The sequence below is a fragment of the Arvicola amphibius genome, chromosome 3, assembly GCF_903992535.2.
Source record: "Arvicola amphibius chromosome 3, mArvAmp1.2, whole genome shotgun sequence".
Lineage (NCBI taxonomy): Eukaryota > Metazoa > Chordata > Mammalia > Rodentia > Cricetidae > Arvicola > Arvicola amphibius.
The window spans coordinates 105211730-105235369 of record NC_052049.1 but is presented as its reverse complement, the minus strand read 5'-3'; the positions used below and the strand labels follow the sequence as shown (position 1 = coordinate 105235369).

At 44.2% G+C, this 23640-nt stretch overlaps 1 protein-coding gene across 1 annotated transcript in view; it reads right to left on the bottom strand.

The window, feature by feature from the left end:
• The window catches only part of Siae (sialic acid acetylesterase), a 38131-nt gene that overhangs the window by 13453 nt on the left and 1038 nt on the right, over nt 1–23640 (bottom strand). The window contains exons 2-7 of the mRNA XM_038323689.2: nt 20756–20917; nt 13948–14123; nt 8682–8820; nt 4713–4971; nt 3380–3489; nt 2736–2869 (exon numbers count right to left, since the gene is read on the bottom strand). Of these exons, the coding sequence (XP_038179617.1) occupies nt 2736–2869; nt 3380–3489; nt 4713–4971; nt 8682–8820; nt 13948–14123; nt 20756–20917 (980 nt within the window). The remainder of the gene's footprint in view (nt 1–2735; nt 2870–3379; nt 3490–4712; nt 4972–8681; nt 8821–13947; nt 14124–20755; nt 20918–23640) is intronic.

Below are 23640 nucleotides of genomic sequence, written 5' to 3'. Positions count from 1 at the left end.
TGCTTCCAGCCACCCTTCTACCGGTAACTCGAATACCCCACCAGCTCTGCAAAAATAATAAATGCTAACATACAGCATGTTTTCATGCAGATTAAGTTATGCACTACTTAAGAAAGACGCTTGACAAGTTGCTCAACATCACGCAGCGCAAGGAGTGTCACTGTGGGGGCTGGAGCCCCAGATGCTAACTCCAGCCCCAGCAATGTGCTGGGCTGTCACATTCGGGACTTCCCTTTGAACTCATATCCTTACATAAATACATAAGATAATATTACAAGTAATCGACATATTTTTTGTTTGTGATAAAGTTAAGATTAAAGGGTAATTTTATAGACTAAAATTTAAGAAGACCAGATGCCATGTTTATAAGTATCCAGTGCATATTTTTCATTTGAATTAGAGAGTCACCTTCAAACAACCAAGTACATGAGCTGAGAAATAATAATAGAGAACTAAATACAAATACAAAAAGAAAATTATCATTAAGCCATGTTAGGTGAAAGAAAGTAAAAAAAAAAAAATACTTTTCTCAAATACAGGGTTTGGCAGCGGGGGAAATGGCTCTGTGGGGAAAATCTTCATGCCACACAAGCATGAGGCTCTGTGTTCAGATCCACAGAACTCACATAAAGCCAGGCTCAGCTGGGGAGATGGATCTGTGGGTAAAGCCCTTGCTGCACAAGCATAAGGATCTGAGTTCAAATCTACAGAATTCACATTAAAGTCAGATTCAGTAGCGCACATCTCTGATTCCAGTATTTCCAGAACAAGACGGAAGCAGAGACAAGAAAGTCCCCCACAAGCTCGTGGACCAGTTTGCCTGGCATATGAGCTAACAGGACCCTGTCTTAAACAAGGTGGAAGGTGAGGACTGGCTCTTGCTGATACACAGAAGCACACACCACATAAACACGCATACACAAAAGGTTTCTTGAGGAAGGGTATGGTAAGGAAGATAAAGGCATAAGAGAGGGAAGGTGATGAGAACAAAGAGTTTACGGCTCACAGGGTAATAACCACGACAGTGGCCACTGACGGCTGGACGTTTTCATAATACCTTAATTGTGTAATTTCCGAGTCATAAAAGCCAGAACTACCACTCCACTAAAAAGTCTAGGCATTAGATATGTCATGAACATACGTCTGAACTTGGCACATACGTTTATTCCTTTTATCTAAGGGTGAAAACAGAATATTTCTGACTAGCTTCCTCTGACAGAAAGCACAGCTTTTCCTCACAATGTTTTCATTTTGTGTTGCAAGACATTATCTAAAACGTGTCAAACAACCACATACTAGAAAGGTAAAGCTGACCCCCAGAAATATAGCCACCCATACAACTACTTGTAAACTAAACAAAAGCGTAAGTGATTATTAAGAAATGCATTATCTGGGGGAAGGCATCTAGCCCAGACTCTCACTAGTCACACAAAGTTTCCAAAAATCCAGGCTGAGACCCGACTAGGTCTTCAACCCAAGAATGTGTATGATGTTTGAGAGGGTATAAGGGCTAATAGCAAGTCACAGAGACAGTGGGAAGCTAACATGGCTGGTTGGTTGAGCAGTTTGTGAGTGGGTCTAGGGAAGCAGCTGAGTCAGCCTTAGCCAGTCAGGGAAACACACACCCCTGCTCATCATGGGACAGTCCACATTCTCACCCACTGCTAAGGGTACACATTTACACAATTGCATAATTTTAACAAGAAATGGGGATGTGGATAAAGCCTTTGAGGGTATATCTTCTGACCCAGCTGCTTCATTTCTGGAAATTTATCTTATAGCAATAATTAAGTTACAAGGAATCTGCTTTCAGGAAAACAGCACAGCTTGTAAACGCAAAATAAGAGAAACCACCTAGTGCCTGTCCATTAAGAACTCAAATTTAAATGTGTTTCAGTGAACCCATATTTCTGAATACTCTGTAACATGACAAATCATGTTGAAGAATATGATTTGTTGGCATGAAAATGCTTACAGTATGATGGGAAGAGAAACAACAACGGCACACAAACAAGTATGCTTTTCTCTAGAGTTCTCAATAGTTTTAGCTTTATGGTGGGGGTGGGGTGGGGGGTAGGGGGTGGGGATGGGGGGGTTGGTAGGAGTCGGGGGGTTGGTGGTGATGGTGGTGGTGGTGGTAGTGGTGGTGGTGGTGGGGCTGGGGGTGGGGGGGTGGGGGTGTAGGGGGTGGGGGTGTGGGGGTGGGGGGGTTGGTAGGAGGGGGGGGGTTGGTGGTGGTGGTGCTGGTGGTGATGATGGTGGTGGTGCTGGTGGTGATGATGGTGGTGGTGCTGGTGGTGATGGTAGTGGTAGTGGGGGTGGTGCTGGGGGTGGGGGGTGAGGGTGGGGGATGGGGGGTTAGTAGGGGTGGGGGTGGGGGGTTGGTGGGGGGGTTGGTAGGGGTGGGGTGGGGGGTTGGTGGTGGTGGTGGTGGTGGTGGTGGCGGTGGTGGTGGTGGCTGGGATTGTTTTTGTTTGGATTTTGTTTGGGTGTTTGTTTCATCTTTGAAAGTTTTCCAGTGAAACTGGAGTGCTTTTAGAATAAGAAATATTAGCTGTTTGTTAACATGTTTAAAGATTTCATCATCTCTTCAGTAAATTCATATGAATTAAGGGTTACATACAGCTCGGAGTTAGCACACACTGAAAGCAAACGTGGGAACGCAAACTCCTGGACAGAGATCTGCACAGTGCATGCCTTCCACATACGCTCAACACCCTTCCCCTGACACATACCTGGACAAATCCAAACGGAAAGAAACGCTCTGTCTGCCCCTGGGAGCCATAGTGGAAGGTCCGGCGCCAGTCGTCAATGAGTGCAGGAAACATGCACGAGTACAGATCTCTGTTATAATTTGCATTGGACTCCCCTAAAAAAAAAAAAAATCACCAAAATCATGAGAGGACTTTGGTCTGGATTTTTAAAATGCCTTACATTTTCCTTCTCCCCATCCACGCCCTGAAGTACAGCCTGCAAGCTCTTACAGCCTCATCACTTGCTGTGCCCAGAAGCTCTGGGCGTGGCTCTCTCTAGGTTCCTGGAACTCTGGGACCATAAAGGAAATGAAAAATGCGTGTGAGCCAATCTGCTAAAGGACAGGCCACCTGAGAATCACGACGCCCAGCACGCAGCCCCTAGTCAATGGTTATGAGAGACAGGCCATCCTTGGCCCTCTGGCCACCAGATAACAGCAGGAAGCTAAGGACAAATAAGAGATCCCAGACAAAACTAGCTGAAGCAGCACAGATAGAAGAACCACTCTGTTAAGCCAGAGAAGAGAGAGCTAAAGAAAAGTATAAACTCACTGGGCTTTGAAGCCATTAACTTCCTGGGCACACTGCAAAAGCTAACTGACACAATGGAGAAACGGGAAGCTCACCCTGGTACCACACCGCCCCTTTCAAAGTCATGTTTTGCAGTGGATGGATCATGGCATTCCAGAGGACAGAGTGCGTTGAGGGTCCGGCCACTAAAGCAGCCCGGGAGAACCTGAAATCAGAAAGATGAACAGGGTCACCAGATCACAAGAGTCAGCCTGCCCACGCTCACTTGGACAAACCTCAGAAGAAACAGCACAGGGGTAATCCAGTTCACTTGAGAGCACGGAAAAGCCTTGGGGTTCTACCTCCAGGCATCCACAGGAAGCCGTGTCAATTTCCACATACGGCCATTAAAGCAAGAGGGAGGCTGATTTACAGGCAATAAATTCAGCTAACTACTCCTCAGTAGAGAGACACTTAGACTAGCTTAAGTGTTTTGCTTTTGTGAGTAATATCACGATTATCTTCCGTAGAGCTAAACAAAATGCACACATACTTAATTCTTTTTGCAAGATAAATGCCCAACAGCGGCATTACTGAGTCAAAAAGAATGTTGTTTTTTTTCTAACTTTGGATATGATCCCAAATTTCCTGTGGAATACATATATGCATTTAGCTGTGCAGCAGCTCTGTACGAGGACCCCCGCTTTCCCCCGCCATTTGCGTTTGCACTCCCACTCCTCAGAAATCTAGCTTTAAAACCCCACCACACGCTAGGTGGGACTTTCCCTCCTATTCTCCCAAACTTACTGTCTCCGCCCCACCCATACCCAGGTAAGCCTGTATCCAAATGTCCCAACTGTACCGAGAGCAAAGCTCTCCCTCCAGAGAGGATGAAACAGTGTGCACGGAAGTGGGGCACATGCCACTCACCTTCACCTGCATACGGTATTCTTCAGGGCTTTTGTTTCGTTTTTCACTAACTAGTTCTTTCTCTCCTCCAAATATTCTCCCCACCCAGCTTTTCCCAGGCAGGCTTACTCAGTACACTAATATATTATAAACACATATTTATGCATTCCTTCCTGTCTGGCTGTTTACTCTTGAGGCACAAGAGCTTGTACGGTGGCCAAGAGGAACCCAGGTGTTGGGGTCGGATTAGCCCACTTACTAGTCCCACCCACAAGCCACTTATTGATCCTCTGTGGGACTCAGTGTCTTTAACCATGGAACAGCAGCAGTACTGGCACTTTAGGGGTATAAGAGCCTAGTGCAGCACCCTCCATAGAAACAGCAGCAAGTACTCAGCTACTGCTGTTACTGAGTTAAATGGTTGTAATCCCCTCCTGACATGTACCCAGATGACTACAGTGCTCATGACAACAGCCTGTGTCCTGCACATGGATAACGCCACACACGCAGGACAAATGTGGACATTCAGTGCACACTTACCTCCTCAGAGGACACAAGGGTCCCTCACTCACACACTCCCTCTTTGTGGGCTTTATCTCGGGCTGAAGAACTCTTGCATTCCATGTATCAGGGACTCCACAGGCTTCCAGTGACCTTCTAGATGACCAGACTTCAATGGATGTCCCACCCCAACTGGAGGAGACCAGTCCAATGGGATATTGCAGAGTGTCATACAGGTAACGCCCAAAGAGCCAGCACACTGCTGACATGTAAGTGAAATCTCCATGGCCCAAGTTTCCTGGGCAGAGAAATATTACAGGGACAGTCATGAGAAAAGCAAAAGAATACAAACTGGAGCTGTGAGATCAGTCTAGATGAGAGCAGGGGGCATGAGCCAGCCCTGGGCTCCTTTCTAAGACCTTCTTCAGAAGCAAGGTAAAATGAGGGACAGAGACAAGATACAGCCCAAGATGAAGCTTAGCTTCCAAAGCTCCCCTACAGAGAATCTTCTCCCGCACCCCCTCATTAGTGACCATTCCTCTTGGTAGCTTTTTAGGTTGGTTGTTTGTTTTTTCAGTTGCTTATGTTTTTTCCCGTAACGAGGAACTAGAGCTCTCAGTCTGGCATCAAGGCAAATAGAAACAACTGTGTTGCCGTCTGAACAGAAATAATGCACTTATGTAATCAGGGAACCAAAACACTAAGCAGCTTTTGAGGTATCCTAGAACCTCAGGCACCTTGGAATTCAGGAATCTTTGCCCTCTTCAGGAGGTAAGCGGAACAAGAACCATCAGGTCCCTTTTCCACCCTCTTGTCTGGCTACTCACTTAAGGCAAGCAGCCAGGAGGGAGGGATGAGATGCACTTTTTTTCTGGATGATTTTATGACCAACTCCATGCCTAATGTAATGGAGTGCTGAGAAATCCAGCAGAAGGGGAGACACAGCCGTCACCAGCTTTGCTTTTTCACCAGTCCGGTTTATCTGTCCCCACTGCCCTGGAACCGACATAAGCCGCTGCACCTGAGTTCCACCGGGAGGAAGTTGGTAAGGGGAGGGAGGATGCAAACACACACAGCGACAAGACTGATTCAGATCAGTACTTAGGCACTGGCTTAGTACTGCAAAGGACTCAAACCCAAGAAGCGATAGTGCAAATGCAGAAAATCAAATTAATTTCCGACGAATTAGAATTGAGCGCCTGCTATGCGCCAAGCTACTGATGGCTGAGCCACAGCAGCAATGAATGAGCCACAAAGAACCGCTCACAAGTTCTACAGCTTCCTGAAGACGCCAAGTGATTAGCTGGGTAAAAGGACAAAATACAGTGTCTTAAGAGAGGCAGAAAAGTGTAAGGCAGAGTTAACAAAGAAAAAAATACTAAATGAAATGAAGTTCATAAAAAGCCTGGTTTAGGGGATAGAGAGGTGGCTCCGCAGTTAAGAGCACTGGCTGCTCTTCCAGAGGACCAGGGTTCAATTGCCAGCACCCACAGGGCAGCTCACAACTGTCTGTAACTCCAGTTCCAGGGTTTCTGGCACCGTCATACAGACATACATGCGGGCAAAACACTAATGAACATAAAATAAAAAATATATTTCTTAAAAAGTCTGGTCTATACTGGCTTCCTCCCCTCTCTGCACAGCCTCATCAAGTCACTTCCTGTATTAATCTATTCAGTGTTTACCTCTATGGTCAGAATGACATTGACTCCACTGTTTAGTCGTGATTAGGAGATGTAGCCTTGTTAGAGGTATGTCACTGGGAGTGGGCTGTGAGGTTTCAAAAGTCCATGCCAAGCCTCTCCTCTCCTCTCCTCTCCTCTCCTCTCCTCTCCTCTCCTCTCCTCTCCTGCCCCTCCCTTCCTCCCTCCCTCCCTCTCTCTCTCTCTCTCTCTCTCTCTCTCTCTCTCTCTCTCTCTCTCTCTCACAGCTCTATATTTCTCTTCTATAGTTTTAGTTACCCAAAGGCAGGAACTTACTTATCTTATTCATACCTATGTCTCTAATGTCTAGGATATAAGCAGAGCAAGTATGTGTGTTCTAGTGTTAGCTGGCTGTGCGTAGCCGGTTTAAGGTAGATCTGCCTGGTAGGTAGAGGAGAACGGTAACTAAGAAGGAAGAAAATAGGTTAGGACAACATAGGATAGGCAAGAATTTATTTATTTGTGTGGTGTGGTGTGTGTGTGTGTGTGTGTGTGTGTGTGTGTGTGTGTGTGTGTGAAGATGTGCAAGCATGTGAGGGTACCTATGTGGAGACCAGAGTTGATGTCAGGTGTCTTTTTCGACTGCCCTCTACCTTACTTATATATTCATTTTTCCATTTATTTATTGCTGAGAGCTACAGCTGTCATTGTATATTCCCACGGCAGCTCTCAGCAATGTGTTCACTCATTTGTTTGATATGGCCTCTCACTAAGCCTGAGACTTACTTATTCGGCTAGGCTGGCTGACCAGTGAGCCGCAGAGATCAGCTTGTGTCTGCCTCCCCAGTGATGGAATTATAGACACATGCTGCCACGTTTGCCTTTTAATGAGTACTGGGGTTCCAGAAACAGGTCCTCATGCTTACACAGCAAACATTTTATTATCTCCTAGGCACTAGACAGCAAAACTGGCATTCTATATGTAATGTTTGTGTGTAAGAGAGAGAGACAGAGACAAACACAGAGACAGAGACAAAGACAGAGACAGAGACAGAGACAGAGACGGGAGCTAGTTCCACCTTCCACCATGTTGGGTCCTAGGGATCAAACTCAGGTTGTTAAGGCACGGAAACAGGCCCTTTCGCCCACTGCCCCAAAGCATCAGACAGGATGTAGTTCACTAAGTACTGGGTTCCTGAATTTTTTCACAGTAGACTATAAGCACATGAGGCTAGGTGTTTTTACCTGTGTCGTTCACTGCTGTACCCAAAGCACTTAAAACAGTGTCTAGCAAATCATGGGCTCTAGGGAGCAGTAACATTAAGGTGAACAAAGTGTTGAGGTATAAGAACAAGACTACCAAAGACTGAAGAATGGACCATGTTGCTGGGCGATGGTGGCGCACACCTTTAATTCCATCACTCAGGAGGCAGAGGCCAGCAGGCGGATCTTGGAGCTCGAGGTCAGCCTGTTCTATAGTCGGAGTTTCAGGATAGCCAGGGCTACGCAGAGAAGCCCTATCTCGAAAAAAAGGAAAAAGAGGAGTGAAACGTGTCACGCAGTGAAGAGAGTGAAACGTGTCACGCAGTGAAGAGAGTGAAACATGTCACGCAGTGAAGAGAGTGAAACATGTCACGCAGTGAAGAGAGTGAAACGTGTCACGCAGTGAAGAGAGTGAAACGTGTCACGCAGTGAAGAGAGTGAAACGTGTCACGCAGTGAAGAGAGTGAAACGTGTCACGCAGTGAAGAGAGTGAAAACAAAAGACTCTAGAAAGTGTAGAGCGACAGGAAGAGACGGAGCGTCATGAGACGATGTTAGCTCTGTGTTAGGTTGTGAAGAGAAAGAGCAAGGCTAAACCCTTGAGTAGGAACTGTGTCTCTCACGCTCTCTGCCGTGTCCTTGGACTAGTGCAGAGCCTGTGGCCGAGGAGGCAGAGACACGAAATAAAGACTCAGTGTCGAACAGAGAGAGGGGGCAGAATAAAACCTGATGAAAAGGGCTCTGGAGGAAGCTGGGGCAGATCCGAATTCACTCTAAAAGGACATCAGTAAGTTATACTCAGACACAGGCATGGGGGCGGGGGAACAGAGAGGGTTACCATGATGGAGGAAGACGCTGGCCCCCCTCACGCTGAACAACATCAGTACTGTTCTAAAGTAAAAGCAAGAGCCCTTTCCTAAACACTGGAGGAAGTCTCAGGGTGGACATGAAACATGAAACCATGATCATCGGGGATGGGATGGAGACCCAATAGGAACAAAAGGATAGTTCTGTAATAATAAGAACCAAATTGAGGGGTTATGGGTTCTGCTTAAGTCACTAACCCATTCCCTAGAGACGTGCAGGCTGAAGCACTCACGTACCTGCAGTGGGCTTGGACCACGACAGGTCAACCGCATCAAGGTCCTCCAGTTCCTCCTCTGCCTGGACGAGGGAGACAGAGAAGATGCGCACAGACTGGTAGGCAGCAGTGTCAGACAACTCCTTCGAGGCATTAAAGATCTAGAAAGATCAGAGGGTCCGTTAACCTGAGAGACAGCAAGCCAGCTTGCAGCTTCTCAGTAAACACTTCTTGCAATCCACTGAGCTCCTTTTCTAACAAAAGGATACGCAGAGAATAAAGGAATAACCAAATCAGTAATGGGCTGGACCAAAACCATTTGGGTCCACTCTGACCAATGATGAATCGCAACCCACAAGCAAGGGAACCCGGCATCTTCCACAGCAGGTCTGTACGGGACAAGAAGAGCGGTGCAAGGGTGCAGTTGCAGAACACTATGTATTACATCATTGTCTCCTCCCACCCCCATGGTTCTGGGGACTGGATCTAGGGCCTAGGGCATGCCTGGTAATCCTTCTACCACCAAGCTACACCTCCCAGCCCATAGTTTAATTTGAAACTAAAAGACTTGTTCCCTCTGGTAACTGATACCAGATAACACAAAGTCTCTGAATTAACTCCTTTTAACAATGGTGTTTAGGGAGTGTCTGTGGAGACAACACAGACCATGACTTATTTAATCTATCTACCATTAATAAAGAAAAAGATTACAAACACACAAGAGAAATGACTGTGGAAAGAAATGACTGTGGAACCTAGGTTATTCTCCTCTTGGTCCTCGGGTGGGGCGTAGTCACTAAGGAAAAGGCCAGCAAGAGAGGTAATACGAAAAGTGCTGCCAGGGGAAGGTTGAGGAGTCCCAAGGAACTACAGAAAGACACGTGTCTGCCCAGAGATACTACATGTCCCTAAACCACCCCACGAGTCCTCATGACACAGTGGTCTGGTGCTATTCTGGGCAAGATTGTACGTGCTGTACTGAGTGACTTACTCATCAGGCTTGGTAAGCCTCGTTCCTCTACATCTTAGGAGCACCCTACTTCCTTTCATCGTGGTCTCTTGCACCGCTGTTGGGTTATTATTTGGGGTTTTGTCTTCATTAGGGTTTCTATTGCTGTGACAAAACACCATGACCAAAAAGCAAGTTAGGGAGGAAAGGGTTTATTAGGCTTACACTTCAACAATGATGTTCATCACAGAAGGAAGTTAGGACAATATCAGGGCAGGATCCTAGAGGCAGGAGCTGATGCAGAGGCCATGGGGGTTGCTGCTTACTGGCTTGCTTCCCATGGCTTCCTCAACTCACCTTCTAATAGAAGCCAGGACCAACAGCCCAGGGATGGCACCACCTACCATAGGCTGGGCCCTCACCCACTGATCACTAAACGAGGAAATGCCTTACAGCTAGATCTTAAGGAGGCATTTCCTCAGCTGAGGCTCCTTCCTTCCTCTGATGACTCTAGTTTATGTCAAGCTGACACACAAAACCAGCCAGCACAGGTCTGTTGATGTTGTTGTTTCCTTTATGTAAAAATCAAAGGACAATATCTTGGTTTGCTTTTGTATTTGTGTGCTTTTGTATTTGTGTGCGCATTTGCTCCAGAGTCCTCTCTATCCCCCAGAGCAGTCAGCTTCTCCCAAGACAAAGGACCAACAGGATCATCAGGAAGGTCAGTTACCATGTGCCTCAGGGAGCAGGCTCTCCAGCTGGGTCCGGCTGCCACAGCAAGGCACAGGAGGCCAGGGTACTTTGCATTGGCCTCCAGCCACAGAGATGGCAGCTGCTTCGCTTTCCCTCCCAGCCACTGCGGAGAATACAGCTGGCCTTCCAGCCCACGGTCCAGAAGAAGGAAAAGGAGAAAGCAGCCAGGGTGCCCCGTTGGCATCTCATTGAAAACTGCTGCCCCTAGAATAGCCTTTGAGTTTACTACTGCACTGGCTGTAGCCAACAACACGAGCAAATACAAAGGGAATTGCTCTTGGGTCACTGTGGGAGCCACAACCTGATGTGCCTCCTGGGCGGTATCAACTCCAGCTGTGAAGGTCTCCATACTTAGGGCAGACATCACACACAGTCTCAGGAAAATTCCACTGGAAATCCTGATCTGTCTTCAGGAGCTTACCTGGCAGGTTTAATGGAAAATAGATGGCAAAGAGAAACAAGCTGATGTGCTCACAGTGTACTCTGGCAGGGAAATTATTTTTTAGCGTTAAGTACCTGTAAAAAGTCACCTCCTTTGAAATTCAGCTCTGCACTGAGCACGAAGCATCGTATGTTGCTTCCATGGAAACAGTGGATGAAGCTGCTTTCATTCCCTCCACCCACACTAGCTTCCGCACTGCCTGGGAACGCGAGCAGCTCATAGCAATGAGATGCCAGCTTGGGGAAGCAGGATGGGAGAACATGCTACTTGTCTTTCAACCCCATTGCTGAGTCTGCCTGGGTAGTGCCAGGGCAGTGGAGTCAGGGTGGCTGGCATGCTCCTGTATTGTTACCAGCCCAGGGAACTGGATTCAAAACATTAACTGGAAGGCTTCCATCTTTTCTCATATTTGCCAGAACTGGAAAGCTGGGTGTTAACAAAAATGGGGGTGGGGAAAATTCCTGCTGTACCTGATGACAATCACATCTGAAATTGGTCCCCGTTCCCAATACCACTGCCTTTTTGATGGAAGCATTTCCTCTGGGATGTTGGCAGCAAATTTAGGAATAAAGAGATTTCAGGAAGATTTTCATTTAAATGACACTTGGTTTCCCTGTTGATGAAAGGGAAGCTTTACTCCATCTGCTGAGATCAGATTTCATCTCATCAAACACCTCAGTATAATTATTTCCCTACCAAGTATTTAAATGAGGATGTAAATGAATACCAAGGTATTTGAAGTCATTAAGGCTGCCTGGGCTGAGGGAGAGCACCGCTGTCTCTCCAGGGACCAGGCCGGTCCCCATCAAAGCAGCTGCTCACCAGTGTTCATTCTGTAACCTTTATACCACATTCTTGAATTAATGAAGACACGTCAAGAATCTATTTCCCTCAGAGGATTTAAGCATGGGGCCCGCAAGGGGGAACAAAACATATGTGTAGGTGTGAATGTATGTGAATGTGTGGAAATTTAAACGTATGTTTGTGCCCACACTCACACATGTGGTGCACGGACATCTAGTCATCAACACAGAAGAATTTGGAGATTTAGTACCTTGTTTCATCTTCTACTATATCAGTTTAGTTCTAAGGCTGAGGTAATAACTGTATATAAGCCATCCGCCATACTTCCAAGAGTCTGCTACTGGAATGTGGCACCCATCCCTCTCTTCCGTATATTAATTTCTCTATATGTAAAATAAGAAAGAAGGGATTGTCAAGTGATGGGCAATTTGGGCTTCTTGTCTGATACTGGCCATCTTTTCCTAAGCTTACTGGAAATAGCTGAGTCTTAAGACCTACCCTGAGGTGGCAGATGAACATTTAGACTTTTCTCCATTTATAAACATCTCACTCGGTGTTATAAATAACATTCAGCTTTAAAATTCCATTTTACCCTAACAACAAGATGGGCATACAATCTGCCATTTCCTTCTTTGAATGTGAAGAGGGGTAGGTTATAGTGAGAATCTTACCTCCTCAAAAAGGCACATGGAGGGAGGAAAGGGGAGAGAGACAGCCCCTGTGCTTGTGTGCACTGGGAATCTGGACAGAGAAAGGAGCAAAAGCATCAAGGGGGAGCCGTGCAATACATGCTTCCTATCAAAAGAGAAGGCTCTGCACACTGTTAAAAGACTGGAAAATGTGGCTTTCGGTACTATCGCACCTAAAATGCTGCCTTACAAACTAAGTGCATGAGAGAGAGAGGGAGAGAGAGAGAGAGAGAGAAAGAGAGAACACATGTTTCAGATAGAATCCTCTTTTCTGTCCCCCTCCATCTCAGAGCTCTCAGCCCAGAGTTAATTCAGAAGATGCTCGAGAAAATTCCAGGCAGAAAGAAAGTGTTTACTCTTAGCAATCAAGATCTGATTTAGCTTGACAGAAAATGGGATGGGATCCCTTGGCATAGTCTGCTATTGAGAAAGTTACTATATAGATACAAACAGATCTGGTCCATGCCTTTCTGTGAAAACACAGAAGTACAATTAAAACATGACAGCAATTCCACTTCTGTATAAAACCATGATTCCTACCAGGACAAAACCTCACATCTGTGTCCATTCAAACACGCCAACAAGGTCCAGGCCAAGTTTAGCTTAATAGGCCTTTCAATTTAAAATACTTCCATATATTTAATTAAGGCAGGAAGTAAGAGTTCACAAAATACTGATTAGAAAACTATATATACAAAAAGTCAGATTTTTTAATTAGTTAAACATGGATAAAAGGAAGTAGATTTGTCAACCTTTTTAATACCATTGTTTGGCAACAGGTTTTCCTAAAGGGAATAATGAAACTATAAAGAATAAAAGCTGTATAAATAAGCCAGGCAGAGATGGCACAAACCTTTAATCCCAGCCCTTAGGAGGCAGAGGCAGGCAAGTGTCTAAGTTTAAAGTCAGCCTGATCTACAGAGCTAGATCGAGGACAGCCTGGACCAGGGTTACACAAAGAAACCCTAACTCCAAAAAAAAGGCTTAAAATATATAAAAGTACTCTAGTTTACACATTTTAAGTGATTTATTTTTATTTTATGTGCATTGGTGTTTTTCCTGCATGTGTGCCTGTTAGATCCACTGGAACTGGAGTTACAGATAGTTATGAGCTGACGTGTAAGTGCTGGGAATTGAACCTGGGTCCTCTGGAAAAACAGCCAGTCCTCTTAACCAGTGGCTCATCTTTCCTGCCCCTCTAGTTTATACTTTTATCAAAGAGAGAACTGAAAGGAAAGCATGGCTTGGTTGTACAGATTCCTAAACCTCAAACTTAAAATATTTCTTAAAACCAGAAAAATGGATAGTCAAGAAAGGCAAGAAGAGATAAATCAACTAGAAAAGAAACTTTGTTTGGAGGATAGAGCTAGGAATAGCAGTAACCTTTAACCTCTTTAGGGATAAAACTGAGTATATAAACACAATTAGTGCCAACCAATAACTTCAAATTTAATCAATAGTTCACTTCTTTAAGTTGCTAAATAAAACAATTTAGTATGGAAGCACTCGGATTAGATGTTGCACATGATAAACACTTAGTAAATAAAAAGAGCCTTCCTTTTCCTTCCCTTCTCCTTCTTCCCTTCTCCTTCTTTTCTCTTCCTCCCCATTATCATCAATATTTATTGTCAGTTGAGACCCTCCAAATTACCTGTAACACAGTCATCTGCATGTTACTCTGCCCACTGCACAGCCAGACATCTCCAAATAAGACATCGTGAACCCTCAGGGTGAGATTCGTTATCCCCAGAGTCTGCTGTGCCATCACTTCAAAGGGTCCCCCGGGCTTCATGGGATCCAGCACCACCATCCAAGTGTTGGAGTGTGCTGCAACAACAACAGACTCCAAGGAATTAGCCAACCAACCACCTAAAACGAAGTCAAACCAAACCCCAAACACACTCCATGTGTGGCTATGCCCAGGCTCTGTGACAAACTGTATTCAAAGCTATAGATTCCAGACAAGGGGGATGGAGCTGTCGAGAACAGCAGCCTTTTTATCCTTAATCTGTACCAATCCACTCTTATTTTTATCTAAGGCGTTTACAGGAAAAATTAGTTACCCAGTTATAATCCTAAATTAGGAGAGACAAAAATACAGATAGATTAAAATTCAAGGACAGTTAGTTTAAAAAAAATTAAAATACACAAAATAGAAATTCTCATTACACTATCCAACTGTCAATATTACCATAATCTAATCTTTCTGATTTACACAGTACCCTGAACTAAGTTGCAATTATCCAATCAAATGTGAGCACAGGCTAAGACTCATTTCTACTCTTAATATTCCCTTAACTAAGCAGAATCACCCTTGTCATCCTCCCCACCTCCTCCCACGTTGCTAACAAGTTTTAACACTGCTGGTGGCACTGGGCTCTTCCATTAACGAACAGATGCATGGAGAAACAAACGCGTATAAACTAATCTCTGTGCAAAAGATATTTTAACTTGCCCAGTCGATTATTCAGAATGAGCTTTTGGGACTCCACTAAGGAAAGGAGCTGCTACGAAAGACCCTATTTTAGGAATCCCTGGCTTGCTCCCTGGGAGCCACACCTTCCACTGCCCTTCTTCCTGGTCACTGGATCACTGCTGTCACTGTCATACTCAGAGATTTAAAAAAAAAAATTGTCTTCCAAGTGGCAAAGTATGCAAGAAAAACAACAAGAAAACATAAAAACAGTAGAACAGGGAAATGCAGACATAGAAAAGGCAGAGAAAACATTTTAACATAAAAATAGTCAAACAAGAACTGGCTTATCACAGTTGCTGTCACATCAATCTAAATTCAAAGGAAAAGAATGGGGAGACAGGGCAACAGAGCAGTGGGAAGTTATTCCCCTAACCTATGCGAAGAAATAAATACATAGACAATTATATAAATACCACCCAAGCACCTACTCCATGCTGGGTAGCCAAGGCTCTTTCTAGCCAGAGACAGCTAAGCAGAAACAGATGCCCAGATGCACACTAGAAAACTAGGAAAAACTGAAGCCATAAAGGGTCGCTTACAATGCCAGAGGAAATGTCTACATAGTTGGCCTCTGAAAAGCAAAAGCAGCTGAGCTTGTCACTCCCCTCCAGGAGGTCAGCGAAGCCCAGGACCACGTGCTCACTATTGTATTTCTCTGACCAGTAGCCAGGCATTAGCACATAAAATGCATAATTCCACATAAATCAGAAAAATCACTGTTTTGGAAACAGTGGGCAGCGAGTACAGATTGAGTTGCACAGGTGTGATGTGCTCCGTATGGCTCACACTTCTGAACAGGCAGACGTTCCAATCTGTCCTAACACAGGCTTGCCAAGGTCTTTCCAGGCTTCCCGCACTGACACATCTCCCCAAGACTCTGTCCTCCTGCCACTAACACTGCTCATTGTGCTGATGGGGTCAAATGCCAGAAAACCTAACACACGACTATGTCTTAGACCTCTCCTATCATCCAAGGATTCAGAGGTATTAATTGGGTATTTTCCCTTAGCTTTTTGGCACACACGGGTGGTGACAAAAGCTCCTCTGGCCAGCACTTCTAACAAGTGTCAATGTCTATGGTGATATGAATGAGATTGGCCCCCTTAGGCTCATATATGTGAATGCTTAGGAAGAGGCATTAGGTGTGGCCTTATTGGAGAAACTGTATCACTGCGGATGGGCTTTGGTGTTTCAAATGCTCAAGCCAGGTCCAGTAGCTCTCTCTTCCTGCTGCCTGCCTATCCAGATACAGAACTCTCGGCTCATTCTCCAGCACCATGTTTGCCTGTGCGCCACCATTCTTCTTGCCATAATGATAATGGACTAAACCCCTGAACCTGTAAGCCAGCCCCATTTAAATGTTTTCCTTTGTAAGAGTTGTCGTGGTCACGGTGTCTCTTCACACCAACAGACACCCTGACTAAGACAATGTCCAACAAGAAAAAGACAGGAAGGCGAACAGGAAAACAGCACCACCATCTTCACTACCACTACAGCCAGAAAGTGGGCAGACTACTGGGAGGGCCTAGAACCTGAGGAAAACCAAACCTGGAGGCTGAGCTCTGATCTCAACATCCTTTGTACCAGAGAAACCTGTCTTCAAACTCTCAAAAAGCCTCCGTCTTGGCTAGCTAAGATCTCTGAGTTTCTAGTGTTTTCCCTCTCTCATTTAAGAAAAAGAAAAATAAGCCCTGACACAATGCTGTACTGGGCGACAGAGCAGGAGAAACTTAGTGTACAGCGGTGAATTCACTGATGGAAACGCCCACTCAAGAGATGACTGACAAGCTATAGGATCTGATTCTGTGTGGATACCATCTGCCGGAAAGAGTACAGCACCTGTGATGTCTTAGACGAAGGGTGGGATTCTAAAGTCAGAAGCCACCGTGTTTCCCAAGGAGAACTGCCTAGTCCTGGGATTGCCAATTCCGAACAGGTTGCTGATGGGGAGCAAGCCACAGGCCACTTACAAGCTTTTAGAAAGTCTGTTCACCCATCAAGTCTGCTAGGATGGGTACAGATAGAAAATCTGAGCCAGAAACCATATCTCATCCAGCATCCAATGGGCTTTCTGCTGGTTCTTGGTCTTCTGACCCACAGTTGCTCTGGCCTTGCCTGCTGGGCAATCGTCATTTGGTACCTTGTTACCTCTCATGCCAGTCCTGGCCCAGGCTTCTCTAAGTTTTCATTTTCAGTGCAGTAAAACCTTCCTTAATTCTGCGTCCTTACATTTTTTTCTTCTACCATCTAGGAAGACCGATCCCCTTGCTTCATCATACAGCTTCTTAGCCTACTTACATTTTGCCAAGCACCCCATCAAGTAAATAACAAAAATAAACTCCAACCCTGGGTTATGCTGAGAAGAAAGCCATGCACATTGACAAGGGCTTTATGTTTTCCCATGTAACAGCATGTCTCGTGGCTTGCCCCTGACTACTGATCTGAATATTACAGCCAAGGACACATGCAAAGAAAGAATTCTCTATCTCCCTTTTCTCTCCATCTTCCCCAGATAACTCCAGCCTCAAGATGGAAACCACAATTGAAAGGACAAAATGAAAATAATGTGTATAGAAACATGATTAATCATAAAATGTTTTCTTGCCTTTCTTCTTATTAATCATATCAAATATTAATTATTTTGCAGGTTACTGTGCCCAATACCAAGAAGGGGGTGGAATATCCAAGGCCTTTTATCTTCTCAAGAGGAACACATAGGGCTAAAAGAAGCGGCTCTCTTCACTTCTCCACATAGAACCTGACTCTACATTGGCTGTTACGTGATCCTGTGGCTTTTAAATGTGGCTCAAAGGTGAAGACCTTGCTGCCTGAACCATCCCTTACTACCGACATTCAGTCTATAGCTTAAAGTGCAAATCTACCACCACCAAATAAGAACAAAATAAAAACTAAGCACTTTATGTCAGTAAAGCTGCTTATGAAAATCATATAAACTATAGCATGCTGTGGCATACATACCTTAGAGCAGGTTCTAAAGGTACAGGTTTGTATTATCCTCCCTGCTCCAGAGCAAACAGAACCTGTGACCTGCTTCCAATCAATAGTTCTACAGCAGAGTTCTGAAGGAGGAAAGTCTACTCACCTCAGTCACCACGGCCATCACTAAGAAAACAAGTGACAACAACCAAAAAAACAAAAACAAAAGCAGGTGGAGCCTTTGTCGACTAATGGGAGCGCAAACTGACTAAGTATCTATGAAAATTAATATGCTCTAGCCAGGCGATGGTGGAGCACACCTTTAATCCCAGCACTCATGAGGCAGACGCAGGTGGATCTCTAAATTTGAGGTCAGTCTGGTTCTCAGAGTAAGTTCCAGGACAGCCAGGGCTACACAGAGAAACTGTCTCAAAAAAAAGGAAGAAAAAAGAAAAAAATTAATATGTTCAAAAAATTAAAAGTAAAATGACCGTGTTATCCAGCTATACCTGTAGGTAAATTCCAGAGTATATACCTGAAAGAAGATAAATCAGCATATCACAGAGATACTTACACATCTGTGTTTCTGAGGCACTATTCGCAATAGCTAAGATAAGAAATCGGCCCAGATATCATCAATAGATGAAGAAGAAAATGTGTTATGTACCTACATAGAATGGATTTTTATTCAGACATAAAAAAGAATGAAATTATACCGTTTGTAAAGAAATGGATAAAATAGAAAAGCATCATATCAAGCAAAATAAGTCAGACAAGGACAAATATCACATCTATCACAAATAACCTAGATTTAAATAAAATATATTCAACATAATGAGACATGAAAGCAGAATGGACTACTTGGAGGGGGAAAGGAAACAAGCAGAGTCAGGAGGTGGAAGATGGGTAAAGAAGTGAATGTGAGCAAAATATAATGATACATATGCATAAAATGCCAATAATGAGACCCATTATTTCATATGCTTTCAAAAAGGAGACTGGGGATATAGCTGAGTTGATAGGGCACTTGCATAGCATGCACAAAACTCTGGATTCACTCCCCAGCACTGCATAAACCAGGTGTGATGGATGGTTCTGCCTACAATCCCATCCTTAGGACAGCCTTCCTAATGCTGCGGCCCTTTAATACAGTTCCTCAGGTTGTGGTGACCCCAATCATAAGATTATTTTTGTTGCCACTTCATAGCTGTAATCTTGCTGCTGTGATAAATCATAGTGCAAATATCTGATATTTCTGATGGTTTTAGGCAACCCTGTGAAAGGGTCAAAGGGGTCACGACCCACACTTTGCTGCCTTAGGACACAGAGGAAGAAGGACCAGAAGCTCAATGTAATTCTCAATACATAACATATTTGAGGGCAGCCTAGGCAGAAATCACAGGCAGTCTTGGAATTCTTCACTTTCAGTGCATCTCACAAGCCACAAAGAGGGACTGGAGGCTGGCTCAGCAGTCAAGAATGCATGCTGCTCGTGTAGAGGACCTGAGCTTGTTCCCCAGAATCCACGCTTGGACATCCTTATCCCTTCTCCAGAGACCTCTTTATTCTCGCCTTGAGCCTTCATCCCCACAGCCATACTCTCAAGTCCTCACTGTGAACATCTGCATATCATAAGAGCCTGCCTACAGCTCTACCAGCCCTAGCTGATGGCTGTCAAACCCTGTCGATATGCTTGTGTGCTTTTATTGCTTAAAATCTACAGATCCAGATCCAGGATTTGTGTGCTTTAGCAAAGACACAAGCCTCTATGCTGTCCCATCTACCATCATCCACCACAGGTCACTTAGCCCAGTTTCCCAGAACAACACACCTTCACGGCCATTCTCCGGTGTTACACATGGTCTCCTAACCCTGTATCCAGGACTTGTGCCTCCTCTTTCAAGACAAGTCTTCAACTAAGTCTATTACCCTGCTAAGAGCACACACACACACACACACACACACACACACTATCCTTCCTTATTGTGGCACATATCTCACAGACCTAAGTGTTCTTTATTTTCCTGCCTTCCCTAACCTTCAGGCTTCACTAAGGGAGAGGCTAAATCAGTTTTATGCATCACCTTATCACCAGTACCTCGCACAGTATCTGGTGCATAGCAAATAATAAATATTGGAATAACTGAGTAAATAATAATACAGTAATAGTAACAATAATGTCCACCCAAGTTAATGTGCCAAGCACTGTTTTAACTAATTTATGTGTTTACTCATTTACTCCTCGTTATCATCCATTAATAATTAATCCCACTTCTACTTTATACATGGAAAACACACTGTCACTTAAATATTTGATAATATGTCTAAATTATATACCCAGAAAAGACAAGAGTCAGAATCAGAACCTAGGCTGTGAACTCTAGAGACATTATTTAGCAGATCTCCAAATTGACTCTTTTTTAAAAACACTAAGACTTTTTAAGAAATTTTGTGTGTGTGTGTGTGTGTGTGTCCATGTGCACCATGTATATGTAGGTGCCCAGAGTAAACAAAAGAAGGCATCAGATCCCCTGGAGCTGGAGTTTACAGGGCCTTATGAGTCACCCAGTGTGAGTGCTGGGAACTGAACCCAGGTCCTCTACAGGAACAGCAAAAGCTCTCACCCACTGAGCTGACTCTCTCAAATCTAGGACTGCCTCTCTGGCATGTATGATTCAGCTCAAATATCATCTTCATTGGCAGCTTTTCCATAGCAACCACGTTGAGGTATATGCCTCTCTTCTGTATCTCATAGAACTTCACAGATAATTTATCAGTGTTCATCAAACTTCTGCATAATCCGTTCTGTTCAATAAGGTCCTTAGCAAACCCTTTGAGCCTTGTTACCATTTGTGGTATCTTTGGTGCCTATTCACATAGTAAATAGTCATATAAAATAGTTTTTATGGTTGCATGGATGGATGGATGGATGGATGGATGGATGGATGGATGGACAGCCTGAGCTGGAGCTATAAGCATTCATTTTCAGATAATCCAGCAGGTGGCAGAAGAAGACAACAACTGAAGAGAAAATGGGCTGCCTTACCTTTCACACTGGTCACTTTCTTCATGATGGTTTCCTGACCATGGCACAAGGTCACCGTCACTGTGGCTCCAGGTATACCAAAGCCCCAGATCACCGCCCCGGAAGGCTCCTTCTGCAGCACCATGTAGTTATCGATGTATGAGGCAAAGCGAAAACCAACACCTAAAAATGTTGGCAAACACTTAGGAGACTATCATCAGAGAGACTGAACATCAAGTGGAAGTAGCATACAGTCCCTATACAAAAGAATATGAGTCTACGCAAGCCTTGTAATCTTCCAAAACTAGACCGTGCTGCTCTTAACTAAATAACAACATAAGAAGAACAGTTTCCAACAATATGCATCACAGGATAACATGATCATTGAGGAAAACTTAGGACCCAGGACAACAACCAATGTACACACTCTCCTTCCCTCCCCTTCACAGCTCTTGGTCAACACCCTTCCACACGCCCTTGCTCTAAAACTTGGCTCTAACACTTAACTTTTCTTCCTAATCACTAAAAATGAACCGTCCACATACCTCACAGATGGTGTTTATAAGAAAACCAAACCACTTCCTTCCCCAACTCTCCGTCACTGTGCCCACTCCTGGGAGCTAGGAGGGAAGAGTGATGCCTGTCTCCAGCACAGCCTCTCTAATGCCGTGCCCATCTGCATCTCCTGCCTTCCATCCTGCCACTGCCAAATCCCTTCACATCATTCCTCTTAGCACACATTGTTTTTGTCATTATTGTCTGGGTTTTGGGGATTTTGATTGTTTTTTGATGACCCGGTATAGCACACTTATGACCGTGACAAGTCTCCCTGAGAAATTCAGATAAATTCGGGACACAAAATTAAGATCGTGGAGAGACAAAAGGTTAAAATCTCAGAGAAAATGTCTCGTCACCATTTCACAGGAAAAAGAAAGAGGAGACATACTTGCATATTGGATGCTGTGCTAAGAGTCACTAAGAAGACTGAATAAGAATTCACTTTAACGAGATCATTTCTATTTTTAACTCATAGCCTATATCGAAGTACTTTTTAAATAACAAGCGTTGATCCACATGATCCCAGTGAGCTCAAAGAAACTTAACTAGGAAAATCATAAAACTTACATCCCAATTTGTCTGAACAGAAAAGATTGTTTTTTAAATCCTCCAAAGAAAATAATTTACAAAATTAAGGTTTATTTTTTTATAAGCATGATAGGCAGAAAAGAGAATTAGAACTAACAAACAAAGCTGACATTCTCCTCCCTGGAAGCTACAAAAGATGGCAGGCCCCTTAGGCTATACTTAACAGGACAGTAGAGCTAACGGGGTCTCCTCGCAAGCTTGGTGGCCTATTTATACTGCTTTTAGAATACCAGACAAGTCCCTAAAAATCCTCAGCTCTCTTTCTCACTCAGGAGTTCATTTGATCACGAAGCCTCCATGACAATCAAAGATCATCCAGAAGGTTTAACAAGCTCACGATGCGTGTACCATGAGCAAAACACTCTAGAACCACAACATCCCAGAATTGCATAAGCAGGCTGGCGGCCTGCTGGGGAAACCGGGAGGCATATGTGTGGGAGGGCCCTGTCTCGGTGGCTACAGAACAAAAGCTGAAAAGCAAAGGCATAAATAAGAACTAAGTAGAGAGAGGGCTGGAGTTAGAGGGACTGAGTGAAGAAAATGTTGCTTGCGCACTGGAGTATGCAGCCAGTAGTCTGTCCACAGGATGGAAATGCCTTTTCAAGCCAGTCTGTGTTTGCCAACACGCATTTATAGAATGTCTTTGCAAATGGCTTTGGGATGAGCAAAAGAATTTTAGAGGTGGAAAATATCTTCATAATAATAGTATAATTGTGTTACTTACTGATCAAGAGATATAAACATATTACCCATCGAGGGACTAGGACACAAATAGATTAAGCGATTTTTAAGAAAAGTTAGAACAGCTGTGAAGTCAACAAATATCTCTTGATACCTACTGTGTGCCAGGCACTATTCTACACACTGAGGCTATAACGGTGGAGGGGGGATTTTGCAACCTACTAGGAAGTTACGCATGTAACGGAGTGCTGAAGATACTGGAGACAATCATTTCCTTGACTGGCCTCAGAAGGTAGTTTATGACAGAATTAGAATCCATGTCATCTAATTCTGAAGGAATAATTTCCTTTTTGCTTCAGTTAGATCGTGATGATAGTGTAAAGAAAAATTATATATTCTACCCTTACAAAGTTCACATTCTAAGCTGAACAGATGTGAAAAATACTGAGGACCAGAAACAGACAGAAAAGGCTCACGCATCTCAAACAACCAGGCAGAGTCAAAATGAATTTTTTTTAAAGGTGCTGGATTTCTCTCTTCATTTGGGAACTGAAGTGGAAAATAAGAACAGGAGCTGTGGGGAAGAAGCAATCATTACAAGTAGACTAGCAAAAGTTTTCGGACAGCCGTTTCCTCTAATGAGAACCCAGCAGAGGTACTAATGAGGAGTACCCTGGCAGTCTCAGGAAAAACCACAGCTCTCAAACTGAGTGGTGAGTTCATAGGGACCCTCATTGTGAAGTGTAACTTTTTGTTACATTATAAACATGAGCAAAAGGAGAGAGTTAAAGGAAAGACGTTAAGATATGCCAGGAAGAAGGGAGAGAACTCTAGAGCACCAATGAATGGCAAGAGCAACCAAGGTCATGTAATATGACCCAAAGGAAATAAAACAGTGATATTAAATGTGATAGACCTTAAGAAAAATAAGAGGAAAACTCCACTGTCTTTACCTTCTCCCCACCTCCTCTGATAGGTTCCCAAGATCATGAGAGAAACAAGAAATAGGAAAGACCACTAACTACAGTGCATGAGCTTTGAAACTCTGAAAGGCCATCGGTGGGCTGGGTCTGTCTTGT